The 20,591-nt window shown below is 44.4% G+C and overlaps 1 protein-coding gene across 1 annotated transcript; it reads left to right on the forward strand.

The window, feature by feature from the left end:
- The first annotated feature begins 6,022 nt into the window (after positions 1-6,022).
- LOC136580532 (radial spoke head protein 6 homolog A-like) lies at positions 6,023-17,840 on the forward strand. The gene is made up of 7 exons (XM_066581153.1): positions 6,023-6,228; positions 11,475-11,709; positions 12,863-13,321; positions 13,404-13,691; positions 14,494-14,635; positions 15,909-16,026; positions 17,549-17,840. The coding sequence occupies exons 1-7, from the start codon at positions 6,128-6,130 to the stop codon at positions 17,781-17,783; spliced, it is 1,578 nt and encodes a 525-aa protein (XP_066437250.1). The 5' UTR covers positions 6,023-6,127; the 3' UTR covers positions 17,784-17,840.
- The last annotated feature ends 2,751 nt before the right edge of the window (positions 17,841-20,591 follow it).

A 20,591-nucleotide genomic window follows, 5' to 3' on the forward strand; every position in this document is an offset into this window, starting at 1 on the left:
TTTTCCCTGCAGTTTTGTGCTGTATAGACTTTAATGGGAGATTAAAAAAAAAAAAGTCAAAACGCAGAAAGATAGGAGATGCTGCGGTTTTTGTTTTACACCACATCGCAGGAGTGAAAACATCGCAAATGGGAATGAGACCATTGAAATGTATTGGTTTCATAATTCTGCGTTTTCACTCACTCTCGCATTGTGCAAAAATCACACGATTTTATTGCAAGTGTGAAGGCACCCTAAGATGAGATTCACTCGAATGGGCATTGCGTATTTGTGCATGCATTGGCGTATTTACTGTACTTCCTGTGTGCACAAGTTGTGCGCAATTGCGTGCAGAAAAGAAAAAAACACACATTGATGCTCTCAGCCATTGAAATGGCCAGTAGTTTCATGAGTTCAAAATGTTCTCTTTCCCTGTGTAAAAGCGCAAGAAATAGAGTGTACTGCATATTTTTGCGCAATTGAATTGCACACACCAAATAAGCGCCTGTGAAAAACCCATTGAAATCAATGGGTACTATTTTCTGTGTATTCCGCACGCAAATTTGCTGTGCGCAAATATGTTTGTGTGAATCCGGCCTAACACAACCAACAGTTGGTATTCTACTTATGGCACTGAAGACGTGGACTGTCACAAGAGACCAGATACACTGCCTGTTGACGGGTTGACCTCAAGGGTTTGGGCATATACTGTGGGTACTTTGGCGGCCATGGGCCCCCAGACGTCTTGGAGATGAAGGGAATACACTAAAAAAAATATAGCAATAAAACTCGATCAACGCTCCCTTAACCAATGAGGTGCTGCTCCACTCCCTTCATACCTGCCAATGCCACAACTGATTGTCCAGCAGCCACTCATGCCAGCGGATGCAGTCAGGGAGACCTTGCAAGAAAACTGGCAAGAATAAGTGGTTACTCACGGAGTGACATGACACATGCTGGCAAAGAGTAATAGTGTAAATACAGGAAAGAGATGATTGTATTATGCTCTTTCTTGTTTTTCTTCTACTTTGGCTGGCGCTGTGTCAGCACTTTAGTTGCACCTGATTGGATGGACGGGTGGGGCACTCTGGCTGTCATTATAGAAGCACTTTTACTGGTCATTGTCTGTGGTTGAACTTTGGCTATCACTAAGGGGGCACTCTGACTAGTCAAACTATGTGGTTGTACTTTGGCTACCAATATGGAGACACCCTGACTGGTCACGGTGTGTCTGTGCATGGTTTTGGGCTGCCACTATCGTCTCACTTTTACTGGTCAGGTCTCTGGGTGTTTTTTGTGCTATCACTATAAGACACTGACTAGTTAAACTATGTGGTTGTACTTTGGCTACAGTCATAGAGGAACTCTGACTGGTTACAATCTGTGCATTTTTTAACCATAATTATGGGGTCACTTTTAGTAGTTATGGCATGCTAATGTTTTTGACTATCACTATGGGGGCACTCTGAATGTTCAGGCTGCTTTTGTACTATGGCTATCATTATGGGGGCACTTTGATCACAGTCCGTGCATGGGTTTTGGTCTGTCATAATCGGGTCAGTTTTACTAGTCACAGACTGTGGATGTACTTTGGCTATATTACAAGGGCACTATGACTGTTTAAACTATGTGGTTGTACTTTGGCTATTATAGGGGGGCGCTCTGACTGGTCACGGTCTGTGTCTGACTTTTAGCTGTCATTATAGGATCGCTTTTACTAGTCACGGTCTGTGCATGTACTTTGGCTACCGTTACAGGGGCACTCTGGTCATAATTTGCCTTTGTACTTTGGCTATCATAATGAGGACCCTCTGACTGGTAACAGGCTTTGTACTTTGGCTAATATTATAGGGGCACTCTAGTCAAATTATGTGTTTGTACTTAAGCTGTAGTTATAGAAGCACTCTGACTAATCATGATCTGTTTGTGTTTACAGGGTTGGTTTTACTAGTCACAGACTGTAGATGTACTTTGGCTATCATTACAGGGGAACTCGGACTAATCAAACTATTTGGTTGTACTTTGGCTACTATTATGGAGGCGATTTGAGTGGTTACAGTCTGGTTATGTCTTTTGGCTACCTTTTATAGTGTCACTTTTACTGGTCATTGTGGATGTTTTGGGGGCCATTACAATGAGGCACTCTGACTAGTCAAACTATCAGTGGGCAACAAATTTTTTTAAAAATGTTGTCACAGAAAGTAAGTGATCTTTTTCTGTAAAATTAAAACCTGCTGATTACACTGGTAAAACTGAATAATAGCAGCACATCTCATTTTCTAGTTATTTAACCCCCTAGTGACCAAGCATTTTTTTTTTTTCATTTTAAAAAATCGTAACTCCTTTATTTATCCATCGACGTCGCTGTATGAGGGCTTGTTTTTTGTGGGACGAGTTGTATTTTTGAATGGCACTATTTAATGTACTATATAATGTACTGAAAAACTTTTAAAAAGTTCTAAATGGAGTAAATTGAAAAAGAAAAACAAAATTCTGCCATCTTTTGGTGCATTTTGTTTCTATGGCCCACAAACTGCAACAAAAATGACATGATGACTTTGTTCTATGGGTCAGTACAATTACTACGATACCACATTTATGTCGCTTTTTTTTTTGCTGTACTACTTTTATTTTTTTTCAGACATTTAGTTTTTTTATTATTATTTTCTGCTGCCGTCTTCTGCACGCAATAACTTTTTATTTTTCCGTCCACATAGTTGTACAAGGGCTCATTTCTTGAGAGATGTCCTGTGTAGTTTGCGTTAGTACCATCTTGGAATAAATATGACTTTTTGATCACTTTTTATTGCATTTTTTCTTGGAGACAGGATGACCAATAAAGAGCATTTCTGGCATTCTTAATTTTTTTTTAATGAAGTTCACTGTGCGTGGTAAACAAATGCATTACTTTGATAGATCGGACTTTCATGGACGCAGCGATACCAAACATGTATTTTTGTTTTATGATTTTGATTCTTTTATTTAGTCCAACCAATGACCTGTAAAACACAGTGTTTACGCAACGTGGAAACATACCCTATATGCTACATAAACCTACCCTTATAGTGTTCAGTCAGCACGCTGTGTGTAACAGGGATTGCCAAATAGTTGCACAATCACTTCTGTTGTTCTTTTTATTAAGCAGGTTAATGGCGAGCCGACTGAATTTATTATATAGGCAGATTTCCAAAAAATACAATACAACGGCAATTGGATTACAACCTTACGTGGCAGAAAAAAACGGATATCATATTTGAATTCAGCATACTAAAGTTACTATAAGCTGCCGATCTGCTTATCTGTTACAAAAATTGTGTTGCACAGTGATTTGATTGTACTTTGGCTATAGTTATGGAGACACCCTGACCTGTCATAGTCTGTGTATATTTTCTTAGCTGTATTTATGGGAACACCTTTGGTCTGTATGATATGTGCTTTTACTATCACTTAGGCCTTAGTCAGACGGGCGTTTTTTCGTGCGTTTTGCGGATCGCATGACGGATGCGCATCCGCAAATCGCGTGACCGGTGCCCGAAAATCGCCCGAAAATCTGCTCCTAGCCGCGTTTCATTAGAAACGGGCCGGAGCTGTCCAGCGCATTGCATTCAATGGCGCCGGCAATACAGTCCGCTCCATTGAAAGCAATGCGCTGCGGGCGAGTGTGGGATGAATTGTCGGGAAGGGCTTAAATATATAAGCCCTTCCCTGCAATTCATCCAGAAAAGTGTTAAAATAAAATATATATATATACTCACCTGCTCCCGGCAGCCGGAGTTCCGCGCGGCCGGCCTGCAGTGGAGCAGGCCAATCAGGGGGCAGGTCTGACTCACACCCCCTTCACACCCACTGCAGGCCGGCCGCACGGAACTCCGGCTGCCGGGAGCAGGTGAGTATATATATATATTTTATTTTAACACATTTCTGGATGAATTGCAGGGAAGGGCTTATATATTTAAGCCCTTCCTGACAATTCATCCCGCGCACGCCGGCAGCCCATTGCTTTCAATGGAGTCGGCTGTATTGCCGGCTCCATTGAATTCAATGGGCAAACATCGTTCTTCTCTGCCACAGCTGTTACAGCTGTGGCAGAGAAGAAGGATTTGTCTTCTATATGTTCTCAATGGGGTCGGCGCTGCTGCCGCCGGCCCCATTGAGCGCATATAGAGAAGAGAACAGGAATCGCAGATCGCAGATAGGTGCGATCTGCGATTTCTGTTCTATAATTTATCAGACGAGCGCATAAAAAGCGCTCATGTGTCCGATACCATTGCAAAGCAATGGTTTAAAAAAATCGCCGGACGCATGCGCATGCGCAAATCGCGCGAAAAAACGCCCGTCTGACTAAGGCCTATGGGGGCATTCTGAATGATCATGGTCTGTTTTTGTACTCTAGCGTTATGGAAGAATTCTGACTGATCACAGTCTATACATACGTTTGTCTTTCACTATAGGGTTGATTTTACTAATCACAGTCTGCGGATGTTTTTTTTGGCTATCACTATGAGACACACTGACTGGTGAAACTATGTGGTTGCACTTTGGCTACAGTTATGGAGGCCCTCTGGTCATGGTCTGTGTCTTTTAGCTGTAATTGTGAGGTTACTTTTACTGGTCATGGCCTGCTAATGTTTTTTGACTATCACTATGGGGGCACAATGAATGGCCATGGTCTGGTTTTATACTACGGCTATCATTATAAAGGAACTCTGTTCACGATCTGTGCACTTTTTTTAGGTCACTATATTAGTCCTTGTCTGTAGATGTACATTGGCTATCATTATGGGGCCACTCCGTCTAGTTAAATTATGTGATTATACATGAGTTTAGTTATGGAGGTGCCCTGACTGGTCATGGTCTTTACATGTGTTATGACTGTCATCATAGGGTCACTTTTACAAGTTAGCGTCTGCAGATGATTTTTTACTTTCACTATGGGGGCACTCTGGTCACTGTCTATTTTTGTACTACGTTCATCATTATGGGGGAACTCTGACTGGTCAAGGTCTCTGCATGTTTTTTGGCTACCACTATAGGTTCACTTTTATTGGTCACAGTCTGTGGATGTTTTTTGGGCTTTCACTATAAAGCACTCTGACTAGTCAAACTATGTGGTTGTACTTTGGCTACAGTGAGGGAAACACTCAGACTGGTCACAGTCTGTGCTTGGTTTTTAGCAGTCATTATGGGTTCTCTTTTACTAGTCACAGTCTGTGGATGTACGTTGACTATCACTATGTGGGCACTCTAACTGGTCATGGTCTGTGAATGTACTTTGGCTATCACTGTGGGGGCACTCTGACTGGTCATGGTCTGTGAATGCACTTTGACTATCACTATGGGGGCACTCTGACTGGTCACGGTCTGTGGATGTACTTTGGCTATCACTTTGGGGGAACTCTGACTGGTCATGGTCTGTGAATGCACTTTGACTATCACTATGGGGGCACTCTGACTGGTCACGGTCTGTGGATGTACTTTGGCTATCACTTTGGGGGAACTCTGACTGGTCACGGTCTGTGAATGGACTTTGACTATCACTATGGGAGCACTTTGACTGGTCATGGTCTGTGAATGTACTTTAAATATCACTATGGGGGCACTCTGACTCGTTACGGTCTGTGAATGCACTTTTACTATCACTATGGGGGCACTGACTCATTACGGTCTGTCAGCTTTCGACTATCACCATGGGGACACTCTGACTGGTCACGGTCTGTGGATGCACTTTGACTATCACTATGGGGATAATCTGACCAGTGTTTTATTTTTTTTTTTTCAAAGTAGACAAATGTAGTTGTAAATGCATTTGGAAATTCCTGGTACAACTTGTGAACATGCTGCAGCCCCGTGTGATAACCCTTCCCATGAAGTAACAATCAACTGCTCTAAACGCTGCACAAGTATTACCACCCAGTAATTTACCCCTACTCACAGTACAGCACGTTTCAGTTCTCATTGTAAACTACAACTACCAGCATGCAGTGCGAACAGTGTGTAGTCACATGACCCGGAAGTGTTAATTGAGCTCCTAGCAACAGAAGGCAGCATCAACGATTGCTCTAGCAACAAAAGACGCAGAAGGCTCGAGCACGTTTCTAAAGGCAGCTGCTCACATCTTGGATCCGGCTCGTTGTAAGGACCAACAAAGATGTCTGAGACCCCGGCGGAGGTTGTTCCAGATCCCCGGGAGCTGCAGATTAAGAATGCCAAAGCATACTTACTAAAAGCGGGGCCGTCCGGAGTCAGCCTGTAAGTACGGAGGGGCAGACGGTACTATGTATGCAGTATGTGCCCCTATGGGGATACAAAGTGGAGCAGCATGCTGGGACTTATTGTTCCACACAAGGTAACATAGTGTATAAGGCTGAAAAAAGACTTCTGTCCATCCAGGTCAGCCTATTACCCCCATGTTGATCCAGAAGAAGGAAATAACCCCCCCTCCCCCCGATAAGGTAGAAGCCAATTTTCCTTATTTTATAGGAAAAATTCCTTCCTAAGGCTGCATTCAGACGAACGTATATCGGCTCGGTTTTGCCAATATACGTTGTCCTCATGTGCAGAGGGGGGAGGATGGAAGAGCCAGGAGCAGTGCTCTGAGCTCCCACCCCGTCTCTGCCTCCTCTCCGCCCCTCTGCACTATTTGCAATGGGGAGAGGCGGAACGGGGGCGGGGCTAATTCCCACAACTTAGCCCCGCCCCAGCCCGTCTCTCCCCATTGCAAATAGTGCAGAGGGGCGGAGAGGGGGCGGGAGCTCAGTTCCTGCTCCTGGCTCTTCCATCCCCCCCCCCCCCCCGCAGATGAGGACGACGTATATCGGCTCGGCGTGAAAACCGAGCCGATATACGTTCGTGTGAATGCAGCCTAAGGGTGCGGGCAGACGAGCGTAGGCATATTTACGTTCGCACGAGCGCAACGTATAATCGCCCGAGCGATCGTTTTTCACCGATCATGACCAGAGCTAGAAAGCATATTTTCGTTTGTTCCTACTTTGCAAACGGTCTTTTCGGCGATCGAATATGCGTTGGCGCGTATTTCGGTCGCATATGTTCCGGGTTTTTTTCGAATTGCCGTTTTTACGCGCCGTAAAATCGCCCATGTGAACGAATACATTCGAAACCATTGCCTCAGATGGTCACGTATATACGTTTGGTCGCAAAAACGCGCCGTTTATGCACTCGTCTTCGCGCTCGTCTGCCCGCACCCTAAGGGCGCCCACCCACTGGCGATTTTTTTCCCTGCGAAATTCGCAGCATTTTTTTCTCTGCAGGGGTCTATGGCGATTTTGCGCGATCGCGATTTTAACATTACAAGTCTCATTACAAGACCCCTGCAGAGAAAAAAATGCTGCGAATTTCGCAGGGAAAAAAAATCGCCAGTGGGTGGGCGCCCTAAGGGTGCGGGCAGACGAGCGCATAAACGGCGCGTTTTTGCGACCAAACGTATATACGTGACCATCTGAGGCAATGGTTTCGAATGTATTCGTTCACATGGGCGATTTTACGGCGCGTAAAAACGGCAATTCGAAAAAAAACGGAACATATGCGACCAAAATACGCGCCAACGCATATTCGATCGCCGAAAAGACCGTTTGCAAAGTAGGAACAAACGAAAATACGCTTTCTAGCTCTGGTCGTGATCGGTGAAAAACGATCGCTCGGGCGATTATACGTTGCGCTCGTGCGAACGTTAATACGCCTACGCTCGTCTGCCCGCACCCTCAGGGTGCATTCACACGAACGTATATCAGCTCGGTTTTCACGCGGAGCCGATATACGTTGTCCTCGTGTGCAGAGGGGGGAGGATGGAAGAGCCAGAAGCAAGAACTGAGGCTCCCGCCCCCTCTCTGCCTCCTCTCCACCCCTCTGCGCTATTTGCAACGAGAGGAGGCAGGACGGGGGCGGGGCTAAGGTCCGGGAATTAGCCCCGCCCCCGTCCCGCCTCTCCCCATTGCAAATAGTGCAGAGGGGCGGAGAGGAGGCAGAGAGGGGGCGGGAGCTCAGTTCCTGGCCCTGGCTCTTCCATCCTCCCCCCTCTGCACACGAGGACAACGTATATCGGCTCGGCGTGAAAACCGAGCCGATATACGTTCGTGTGAATGCACCCTAAGTTGTCCTTGTGTGCAGAGGGGGGAGGATGGAAGAGCCAGAAGCAGGAACTGAGGCTCCCGCCCCCTCTCTGCCTCCTCTCCGCCCCTCTGCACTATTTGCAATGGGGAGAGGCAGACGGGGGCGGGGCTATTCCCGGACCTTAGCCCCGCCCCGTCCTGCCTCCTCTCATTGCAAATAGTGCAGAGGGGTGGAGAGGAGGCAGAGAGGGGGCGGGAGCCTCAGTTCCTGCTTCTGGCTCTTCCATCCTCCCCCCTCTGCACACGAGGACAACGTATATCGGCTCCGCGTGAAAACCGAGCTGATATACGTTCGTGTGAATGCACCCTAACTTCAATGTGGCAATCTGAATAATCCCCGGATCACCGACCGTCCCTTTGGAAGTAATCAGTCACTATAACCTGTAATATTGTAGATGTCCAGGCCCATCTTAAACCCTTAACGACCACCAATGCACCTTTTGGCAGCATTTGTTAAGGGGTTTATTGTGATGCGCTGTATTTTGATGGCAGCTGCATCAGAAGCCTGGCGCGGGTCTCCGATGCCAGGGGGAGCGGGTGCTCAGCTGTTGGATAAAAGCCTGGCACCTGCTTTAACAGCGGGGACTGAAGAAACCATGGATCCCTGCTCTTTAACCTTCTACATGCTGCAGGCAATGCGATTGCAGCATGTAAAACGCAGACAGAGGGAAGGGGGCACTCTCACCCATCGGACCCCCTTGCTATGGCATCCGGAGACCTCTGAGTCTGCCAGCTTTGGTGACTTATGAGGCTGAGCCTTCAGCTGAGCTTCGTGTGCTTAGGCTGGATTCACATCTGCATCGGAACTTTAGCCCCTCCGGTCCATTGTAGATGCGGCAGCAAATACCAGCATGCAGCACTTTTTCTTCTGTCCCAAAAATGTGCAGTGGGGCAGAAAGTGAGCGGACCCTATTATAGTCAATGGGGTCCGCCCGGCGCTGTTCGGTTCTGTCCAGAGACGGAACCATTCGCCCTTGGATCCCCCTTCCCTTCTCTCCGAATGGAGCAGGAAAGTGGAATCCTTGGCGCAGGTGTGAAAGCACCAATACTAATACACTGCTATACTGAAGTATAGCAGTGTATTAGAAGAGTGATAGAAGATGCTGATATTCCAACCCCCCAGTGGGACAAAAATAAAAACTATAAAAAAAAATAAAAAATAAAAACTTTTTACTATGAAAAAAAAATCGCATATGTGGCATGCCTGTGATTGTAATGACTCAGAAAAAAAGTTAGTATATCATTAACCCACACAGTGCACATGACCTTAACGTGTCCGTGTGCTGTCCGTGAAATACATGCACGGGATATACACCTACGTGTATATACGGCGGGGAGTTGTTTTTGAAGTATTCAAAGCACATTGAAAATGATTTGTTCTCTTTATTCTATGGCTCAGTACGGCGATACCAAATATATATAGTTTTTCTATGTTGTACTAGGCAAACAGTTATGGAAGCCCTGAGGTCCATCAGAAGGCCCTGGCTGCCATGACACCCAGACAGCACCTTGTGTTTTCATCATGGGCTGGCCATATGGGACATCTCAGTCCCCATTGGGACATTTAAATGCCACTGTCAGAATTGACAGTGACATTTAAATGGTAAACAGCTGTGATTGGACTTATCTCTGACCACGTATGTTGCGGGTTGGCGTCGGCTACCAAAGATGACCAACACCTACTATGTATGTAGCGGGCTCTGCTGCCAAGCTTCTTATATACAGCACACATCATTGTATATGTACAGCAGAAGTCAGGAAAAGGTTGGCAGAGTATTCAGGAGACTGGGCGAAATTTTCAAAATTTTCCTAACATTTCCACTACCTCTTTTTGCTGACCTGCGCCGCCGCAGCTCTCCAGCCAGCTGCAGATTTCCACATGGCTGCTGGGAATACAAAAACTACATCTCCCACAATGCCCCATTGCTAGTTACTGACAAGTGCGCATTCACAACTGTACAAGCTGTGTCGGCATTAGAGAATCTGAAGGCACTGAGCATGCCCGACCAGTAAAACAGTGGAGCGTACAGGACGTAACCAATGGATACCAATGGAGAACTAACCAGGAGGGGAGGCCACAGGAAAAGCAATATCTCTGCAGCTTGTAAAACAAGTCAGAACATTATATTGCAAAATTACTTTAACGCCTTATGAAGTATAACTTTCACTTTGCTTCATTGGAATACCCCTTTAATCCATTCCCGCTATGATATATATTTACGTCATGCAGCTGCGGGGTATGTATGAAGAGAGATTGAGGGGCGACCTGTCCTCATGCAGCGTGGGCGGCAGCTGTTTATTACAGCTGACACTTGCGGGCTACAGGTGCAATCGGCCGCACGGCCGATCGCGGCTATTAACCTTTTAAATGCCGCTATGAATTCTGTATGTATTCCGGAATAATAAACTACAGGACATCCCGCAAAAAATGAGCCCTCGCATAACTACGTTGACAGAAAACTTGTTGCGCACAGACAATGGCAGCAGAAAATAATTTTAAAAAATTAAATGTCTTTAAATAATTAAAAATAAAAGTAGTACAGAAAAAAAACCACATAAATTTTGGTATAATAGTAAACGTACTGACCCATAGAATAAAGTTATGTCATTTATGTTGCAGTTTGTGCGCCGTAGAAACAAGACGCACCGAAAGATGGTGGAATGTTGTTTTTTTTTTTGTTTTTTTTCCATTTTACTCAAGTTAGAATTTTTTAAAAGGTTTTTTAGTACATTATATGGCACATTAAATGGTACCAGTGAAAAAGTCAACTCGACCTGCAAAAAACAAGCCCCCATACAGCCACGTTAATGGATAAATAAAAGAGTTACGATTTTTTAAAAGGAGGGAGGAAAAAATGAAAATGAGGAAAAATAGGGCCACGTCATTAAGGGGTAAGGGAGCATGAGTAGATAGATATAGACTGTGATATTAATTAAACATCTTGTCCAGCACTTGGATATTAATGATCTATCGTTAGTATAGGTGATCAGTATCACATCGTTGGGAGTCTGACTCCCAGCACCCCCATCAATCAGCAATTTGAAGGGGCTGCTGCACTCAGATGAGCACTATGGCCTCTCCATTGTATACCAGGCACAGCACCATACACTGTGTAGTGGTTGTGCATAGTATTGCAACTCAATCCCTATCAACTGTATAGAACTGAACTAGAGAACAGCCATGTGACCCATGAAAGTGATCTCATGCTAAAGACGAGGCTGCAGTGCTTGCCTGAGCACTGCGGGCCCCTCAAACCGATGATTGGCTGTGGTGCCAGGAGTCAGATCCCCACTGTGCTGATATTGATAGGTCATCAATAACCGGATAATCCCTGCAAGAAGATGTTGACCACTGTGTTTATTCCACAGATATGAACACCTCTCTGCCCTCCTGTCTCGTATCTTGTCGGAGCGGCCCACTAATGCCCTGGAGACCTTAGAGCAGATGAGCACAGAACTGCACTGGTCTAGACTGCAAAAAGGGTTTGACTCGCTGCGCCCCCTGACAGAAGACCCTCCCACTGTTATTAAGGCGGCATCTCACCGTGCGCTGTTCTCTAGTGGTACAGGAGAAGCTGATGAGAATGAAGGCGATGGGGAAATGGTGAGAACCCGAGGGGGTAAGAAAGAAGGAATAACAGCATTGCATGAAAGGGAGATGGTGGTGTTATTCTGTGATCAGGGATGAGTTTGGCATTTAGCTCACAAACTACAAATTCAGCACTGCTATTTATATAAAAAATAGAATTACTTTAACTGATGTGACAAAAGTCATGGGATAGCAGTAGGGGAGAGGATGGAAGTTGGGTTACCTCAGATGATGGCTTGGGAACCCCCAAACCTGTATAAGTTGTAAGGTATTATCTTGTGATTGAGGTAGAAGACCCACCAGAGAGCCTCTGTTAACACTACAACACTAGACACAGCACCTCACCTAGGCTCATGAGGTTGCTAACTAGACTCTAGAGGACTGGCAGCATGGAAAGATCCACTGAGTCACAGTACGAATTGTTTTGGGCTGATGGTAGGGTTGGTGTGTTGCGCAGACCCCATGAAGCTATAGACCCCAGTTGTCAACAAAGCACTGTGCAGGCAGGTGGTGGCTCCACACTGGTGTGGGGTGTCTTCTCATGACATGGGTTAGGTGCACTGGTCCCGCTAAACATGTCATTGACTGGTGGCTGCTATGTTTCAGTGCTTGGAGACCCTTTCCAGCCATTCATGGACTTCATATACCCTCACAATAATGGGATATTGCAGCAGGATGATGCACCGTGCCATTGGGCCCAAGTTGTCCAGAACAGGTTTGACGAGCAATCTGGAGAGTTCCTATGAATGTTGCGGCCTGCACATTTGCCCAACATGAGCCTAATTGAGCATTTATAGGATGTGGTGGAGAGGTCTATTCACACCCAAGACCCTACACCTACAAATACCACAGAGCTGTTGGGGGCTATTTGGATAGCATGGTTCATCGTCCCTCCAGATGTTTTCTTTCCACTTATGAAATCAATGCAATGTTGCTGCATTTCATTGGACTAGAGGGGTCCTAAAATGATATTAGATACTGTTCCATGAGTTTTGGCATGTCCGTGTATATATGCATATGCTTAATATATCATTTAAAGCTGCTGCAACCTAGAGGTTCTCATTGGATTGACTCAATCAGGACAACATCTGTCCATATACCCTATTGTGATCATGTAGATGCAGTGTCCAAAAAGTTCTAAAATGTTCCTCTTAATTTTAATTGACAGACAGACTCACCTCTTCCTAATCTGTATGAACTTGCTCATCTTCTCCAACAAGGAGGGGTGAGTCTTGGACAAGAAGAGACAGTACGGATAGCCCTTGCCATGAAACGTCTCACTGACACCCATCCACTTCAGTATTGCCGCTTTTGGGGCAAGATCTTTGGTACGATAGCTAGCTATTTGGTGGCAGAGGTGCAATTTCGTGAAGGTGAAGATGAAGAGGCAGAGGAGGGTGTGGAAGAAGAAGAGAAGGCAACAGCCGAGGAAGAGGAAGATGAGGAGGAAAAAGAAGAAGCAGAAGACTTGCCCCCTAAATCTACTTACCGTCCTCCTCCCGTGGTGCCTCGTGAGGAAAATGGTGCAGGAACCAACAAATATGTGTACTTTGTATGTACTGAAGTTGGAGCAGAATGGATCAGACTTCCACCAGTAACACCAGCACAGATCACAACCGCACGAAAGGTACCGATTGTATTTGTATCGTCATTCTCAGTCATATTCCTTCTTGTATCCATATCTTACATCCAGTTATCTTTGGCAACAGATCAAGCGTATCTTCACTGGAAATCTTCAGGCCCCAGTCATCACCTACCCACCATTTCCCGGGACAGAAGCTAACCTACTACGTGCACAGATTGCCCGGATCTCTGCAGGAACCCTTGTCAGCCCACTGGGCTACTACCAGTTTGGAGAAGAGGAGGGTGAAGAAGAGGAGGAAGGGGCAACAAGGAACACCTACGAGGAGAACCCAGAATTTGAGGGCATTCCAGTGACTGATCTAGTGGAGAGTTTGTCCAATTGGGTTCATCATGTCCAGCATATTCTACCACAGGTGAGAAGACTGTCAGACATTGATATATATATAGCTATAGGGTACCTGTACCTTTTTGTTGTCTTTAGGCCTCGTTCACACGGGCAACAAAGTCGCACGATTTTGTCGCATTGCTACAAATCGCATGTATGTGAAGCCCATGCTTTCCTTTGGTTTACGTCACACGTGCAATGTTTTCTAGCATGCAACAACCCGACGCAAACACTTTGTCACGATATGCACGTGACTCGTGTGGTTTTGTAGCCCCTGTTTCCCTATGGAGCCTTCCTCTCTGTTGCATCGCATCACAGAAAAACACGATTTTTCGTTCGGTGCGATGCAACTTTGACAGTAGAAAATTCTACTGTCAAAGTTATAATCTAAGCCCTGGCTGCAGAAAAAATAAAAAAATATACATATATCACCTAAGAAAACGCTGTCAGGCTGGCCACATCTTCTGCACGGGTACCCGACACTTGTCTTCTTCTTCTCTTCTGGCCGGGGATTGAAAAATCCCCGCCTCCTAGGAGCCCTGTCTAAGCATCAGCCAATCACAACTAGCGCTCTATGAGCTAGTCACAGACATTCATTGAGTGCTGGCTGTGATTGGCTAAGCGTCAGCTAATCACAGCTAGCTCTTCCAGGAGGCAGGGATTTTTCAATCCCCGGACAGAAGAGAAGAGAAGAAGAGAAGTGTCGGGACCCGGGGAGAAGCTGCAGCGATATCGCACGGACCAGTGATGCGATATCGCTGTGATTTTTCTCTCGGCCATGCCGTGTCGCTCATGTGAATGAGGCCTTACACTTAGTTCTCCTCTCTCAGGGACGTTGTGTTTGGATTAATACAGCTGTGAAATCTGAAGAGGAAATGGCAGAAGAAGAAGAGGAGGAAGAAAAAGAGGATGAAGAGGAAGCAGAACCTGAAGTGGGGCCACCACTCCTCACCCCTCTCTCAGAAGATGCAGGTACCAATAGTTAATCCACTTCTAAGAGCTAAAAATAATCACCTATACACTTCTAAATGACTTCTTAATTAGAGCCCCCAGCCCTTTCACAGCTGGAACTTCCCTGTATGGAGATTAGACCAGTGACCCCGGAGTGCAGCATAAAAATGACATAACACCAAATATTGTATGTGCTGTCCACTTACTCTGGCAATAACATCTGATCACAGGGGGCTTAATCACCCTTAAAAAGCACCTCACCAAGATAATCTCTTTTATGAAGGGGGGGGGACCGTGTGATTTCCCTAGTCACGAAAATGTCTCATTTTGTCTAGATAAGTCTGTTATACCCCTTTTACACAGGCTGAGAATCTCATGAGTCTCAGTTGCCCAAGCAAACAAGCTGGTGATGACATCACCAGCTCATTCGCGCTTGGACAGCCTGTTGAGACTGTATTCAGTGTATTCAGTATTTCACATTCCTATGTGAAAAACTGAACAATTAGTGTTTAATAGAGATGAGCGAGCGAACTCGGAAAAGCACTACTCGCTCGAGTAATTTGCTTTATCCGAATATCGCTGTGCTCGTCCCTGAAGATTCGGGGCGCTCCGCTGCTGACAGGTGAGTCGCGGCGGGGAGCAGGGGAGAGCAGGCGGGAGAGAGGGAGAAAAAGATCTTACCTCCGTTCCTCCCCGCTCTCCCCTGCAGCTCCCCGCTCCGTGCCGGCACCCGAATCTTCAGGGACGAGCACAGCGATACTCGGATAAAGCAAATTACTTGAGCGAGCAGTGCTTTTCCGAGTACGCTCGCTCATCCCTAGTGTTTAACCCTTTCCAACCCACTGTCTGACGTCTAAAGACATTCTGATTGAAGGCTGTACAGCTCCGATGTTGGAAGACGTCTGTCAGGGTATTCTTACTGTAGATTACTGGCCGCTCTTTTGGCGGGGGTCTCTCCAGCATGTCCCATACCGCAGTACTGGCTCTAGCCAGCAGATGGCGCCATTGTATAATGGCAGAAAGAGAGAGCCCCCTAGGAAATCCTGTATCCAAAATTGGATTGCAAAGGGTTAAAATGCGTGAGAAGTACGTGAGCTGGTGATGATTTTTATACCGTCTGAAACTAAACAACAAACGAGAAGCCACAATTCTCATTCATCATTCAGTCATTGGCTCGCATTTAAACCGATTTATTGTTCAGTTTTCTCATTTGACAATTTTCTTGAATGTTAATTGTTCCGTGTAAATGCAGCATTACTGAATTCTTAGTGCTAATGTCCTCGTTTTTTGGCAGAGATCAACAATACACCTCCATGGACGGCTCACCTCTCCTCCCCACAGATTCCTCAGTACGCTCTTGCAGTTCTTCACTCTAACCTGTGGCCTGGCGCCTACACTGTTGCAAGCTCCAAGTATGTATTTGGTCTCCTCTCTGTCCTCAAAGTCTTGGAATTATGTGGTATAAGAGTACTTTTACTTGGGCTGACGGGATCTGGCAGGACAAGTGAATGAGAATCGCTCACTTGTCAGAGTCGCTTGCTTTTCATCTCGCCTAACAACCAATCGACTGTCAGCCTCTGGAAACAGACAATCGTCCATCTATGAAGGACTGCCTGTTTACTCTGAATGGAGGCGAGCGACCAGAGACCTCCAGCTCTATTCCCACTCCATACAATGAGCGATTATCTCTCCTGTGTAGGCTCACTCTTGTTAAAGTACCCAACAGGGTCCTTTGTAAAAGTACCCTTACACAACAAGAGTCAAGAAGTAGAGCTGATAACCGAGTACAGCAGCAGGTTTTGGGGTCTTGGTTCCACAGACCTCACATTCCTATTTCCAGATTCTTTTTCTGTAGCAAGTACCATTGATATTTTAGGACTCTGGTAGAACATTTTATATAACCTTCCAGTTCTGAAGAGCCACACTCACACAGGACAAGCCTTGGAATGGAGCAATTTGCAGAAAATGTTGCTCATGCGCAAATACTATATTGGACACAGAGCACTATAATAGACAAGAGCAGCGATAACATACAACCCCATGAATTCCCCACTGCTTTCAAGATGTCTGCTTGCTTTCTGAAACTTTCTTGCAGACAGAAGCATAAAAACGTGCGCAGGCCCAATACTGAGGCTCCATTCAGATCAGCGTTATGTATCGGTTCTTAAGGTCTATTGTGAAGTTAACACGAACTAATGAGAAATAGACACATAACAGAAAAATAAGTGTTCATCTCTAACGGAAAAAAGTTTTTGACGATCTGTGAAAAAAAAAAGGACCCTTTGATCTCTGTTTCTTTCTGTTAGGCTGGGTTCACAGGGGGCGGAATTTCCACGGACGTTCTGCACGGAAATTCTGTCTACAATCTTAAGCCTGAGACTAAGCAGCAAAGTGGACGAGATTTACAAAAATCTCATCCACATGCTGCAGACAGTCCGGCCAACTCACACTGAAACTGATATGCTGCGGAATTCAAAGCCACAGCATGTAGATTGTATCGTCATTTTTGCTACGGACTGTCTCCTCTTTATGGGAAGAGGTTTCTGCAGTGGAGCACAGGCGTAGAACCCATTGACTTCAATGTTAAAAGAAAAAGAGATGGAATTGACTATTCCATCATGCCTCTGTTATTTTGAAAAAAAAGAAACCGCGCTGCAGAGTGCTATTTTCTTTTTCCAAAAAATGGAACAGATGCAAAGTGAAGGAAATGGAAAAAACATTTTTTTCCGATGAAATCGATTGGCTTTTTAACGGGTCTTTTTTTGTATTTTTATGGTTGAGGAGCCAAACAGAAAATATAATATTGATGTAAATTTTGCTAGAACTTAATCCCATCTACATGATCTACCAAATGTCTAAAATGGGAATATCCTTTCAATAATGGTTTGCGTAGTTGTATTTTTCATGTCTCACCTTTATTTCGTTCATTCACAGGAAATTTGAAAATATCTACTTTGGTTGGGGCATAAAATGCAGTCCTAAAGGATACAGCCCGCCCGCCCCACCTCCACCCCAACCAGAGTACCCAAGTGGGCCAGAGATTAGTGAAGGAGTAGACCCCACAGTAGAGGAGGAACAAGCTCTGAAGGCTGCGCAGGAAGAAGCCACAGCTGCCGCTGAAGAGGCCGAGGAGGAGGAAGAGGAGGAGGAAGAAGAGGACGACGACTGAGAAATTAACCTATCTGCACACTTTTCAGTTGCCCTAATTAAAGTTATTTTGACAGTTTGTTGTATCTTTATTACATCATGGATTATATATATTATAGGGTCATTCCGTGTCAGTTCAACCAACGCTCCCGGTCGACCATCTCAGATTTCAATGAAACTTTGCACAAAGATAGACCCTGACCCTAAACTAAGATAGCCAGAATATTAGGCTTCAAAGTGCTTTGGTTCACGAGCTACAGGTCTTAATCTAGGGGGTTGTCATGTGATTACAGCGCGCAACCTGAAAAAAGTGGCGATTTCAATCCATTGCCAAGCCAGTTCCAATGACTCTAGAGCAATGAAACTTCACACACTAGGAGAACTTTTGGTGCTGAATCCAGCTAAGCTACTCAGACTGCCACTCTTATCATCATTCTGCCACCATTGCATGTCAAAGTAGCTGAAAAATTCTATCGCGCAAAATAAAACTCATATTTTAAGCAGTAATAACTCCTAATCAATGCAATCCAACTCAGCTCTGAATTTATCAATGTGTACTCCATAGAAATGGTTCTCATTATTCACATTATGGACCCAAAAGGATGCATAGCTCTTAAGATACAATGAGTCAAAAATGGCAAAAAACACTTTTTTGCTAATTTTTCCCTTTTTCAAAGGCGAAAATCGGAATGTACTCCATTTTTATTTTTTTTCGTTTTTGTTCTATTTGGAAGAGAATTTTGTGCTCTACAAGATTCGATGTTTTTCATTTTGTTCCCAGACCTTCTAGATGGGAAAATATCAATGCCTGTGAAGGTCCTATGCACTCGCAGAGGTCAAATAATAAAATAAGTGTAAGTTTTGCATGGATGTATAATTAGTTTAGAAATCATGAGAAGGTAAATTATTTTTGGAATGAGACAACTTTTTGTGCTCAAGAAACTTATGTGATCAAAAATTGCATGGCGAGTTCAGGTGAGCCACAAGCTTTGGCCTAAGATGGTCAGAATATCATTGAGTGTTGCATAATGATTGTGGTATATTACTGTGATCACTGGGCTTATTTAGCACTCTATCCATATTGGATACTAAGATTATCTAAGGCTAGCATTTGTGTAATAAATAGCTAGCTATTTATTACACAAATGCTAGCATTAGATAATCTTAGTATTACACAAATGCTAGCCTTAGATAATCTCAGTATCCAATATGGATAGAGTGCTAAATAAGCCCAGTGATCACTGTAATATACCACAATCATTATGCAACACTCAATGATATTCTGACCATCTTAAGCCAAAGCTTGTGGCTCACCTGAACTCGCCATGCAATTTTTGATCACATAACTAGTTATTTATTACACAAATGCTAGCCTTAGATAATCTTAGTATCCAATATGGATAGAGTGCTAAATAAGCCCAGTGATCACTGTAATCTACCACAATCATTATGCAACACTCAATGATATTCTGACCATCTTAGGCCAAAGCTTGTGGCTCACCTGAACTCGCCATGCAATTTTTGATCACATAAGTTTCTTGAGCACAAAAAGTTGTCTCATTCCAAAAATAATTTACCTTCTCATGATTTCTAAACTAATTATACATCCATGCAAAACTTACACTTATTTTATTATTTGACCTCCGCGAGTGCATAGGACCTTCACAGGCATTGATATTTTCCCATCTAGAAGGTCTGGGAACAAAATGAAAAACATCGAATCTTGTAGAGCACAAAATTCTCTTCCAAATAGAACAAAAACGAAAAAAAATAAAAATGGAGTACATTCCGATTTTCGCCTTTGAAAAAGGGAAAAATTAGCAAAAAAGTGTTTTTTGCCATTTTTGACTCATTGTATCTTAAGAGCTATGCATCCTTTTGGGTCCATAATGTGAATAATGAGAAACATTTTTATGGAGTACACATTGATAAATTCATAGCTGAGTTGGATTGCATTGATTAGGAGTTATTACTGCTTAAAATATGAGTTTTATTTTGCGCGATAGAATTTTTCAGCTACTTTGACATGCAATGGTGGCAGAATGATGATAAGAGTGGCAGTCTGAGTAGCTTAGCTGGATTCAGCACCAAAAGTTCTCCTAGTGTGTGAAGTTTCATTGCTCTAGAGTCATTGGAACTGGCTTGGCAATGGATTGAAATCGCCACTTTTTTCAGGTTGCGCGCTGTAATCACATGACAACCCCCTAGATTAAGACCTGTAGCTCGTGAACCAAAGCACTTTGAAGCCTAATATTCTGGCTATCTTAGTTTAGGGTCAGGGTCTATCTTTGTGCAAAGTTTCATTGAAATCTGAGATGGTCGACCGGGAGCGTTGGTTGAACTGACACGGAATGACCCTATAGTAAATACATTGCACTATTTAATGTGTAGCAGTCATGAGTTACAGCATATTATACTCCAGAGCTGCATTCATAATTTTGTAGAATGTCATTAGAAACCGTTGACAAGTTTGTCAGACATCCCATAACAGCTGAACTCCTATAATGCATGGGAAGAGTTAGCATTCCCTTTATCAGATGCTCAGTTAGTGAGACAACAGGGAATGCTGGGAGATTTCTGCTCTGCATCCTGCAGAATTTTGATTGTAGCACTGGACTTTCTGGAAGCTTTTAGCAATGTTTTCTTGCTTATATCCCTATTAAAATCAGAGGCAAATATTTAGTTAGCACTTGTGGTTGGAATTTATGGAGTTGCACTCCTCTCCTATCCTCCGTCTTATTTACTGGGGTCCAGCAGTCTGGAGATGTGAAGGGATCTTCCTGCTTCCTTTGACACTTGACTACCATGATATGTCCAGGCCTGTGTATAA

Source organism: Eleutherodactylus coqui, chromosome 10, assembly GCF_035609145.1.
Source record: "Eleutherodactylus coqui strain aEleCoq1 chromosome 10, aEleCoq1.hap1, whole genome shotgun sequence".
NCBI lineage: Eukaryota > Metazoa > Chordata > Amphibia > Anura > Eleutherodactylidae > Eleutherodactylus > Eleutherodactylus coqui.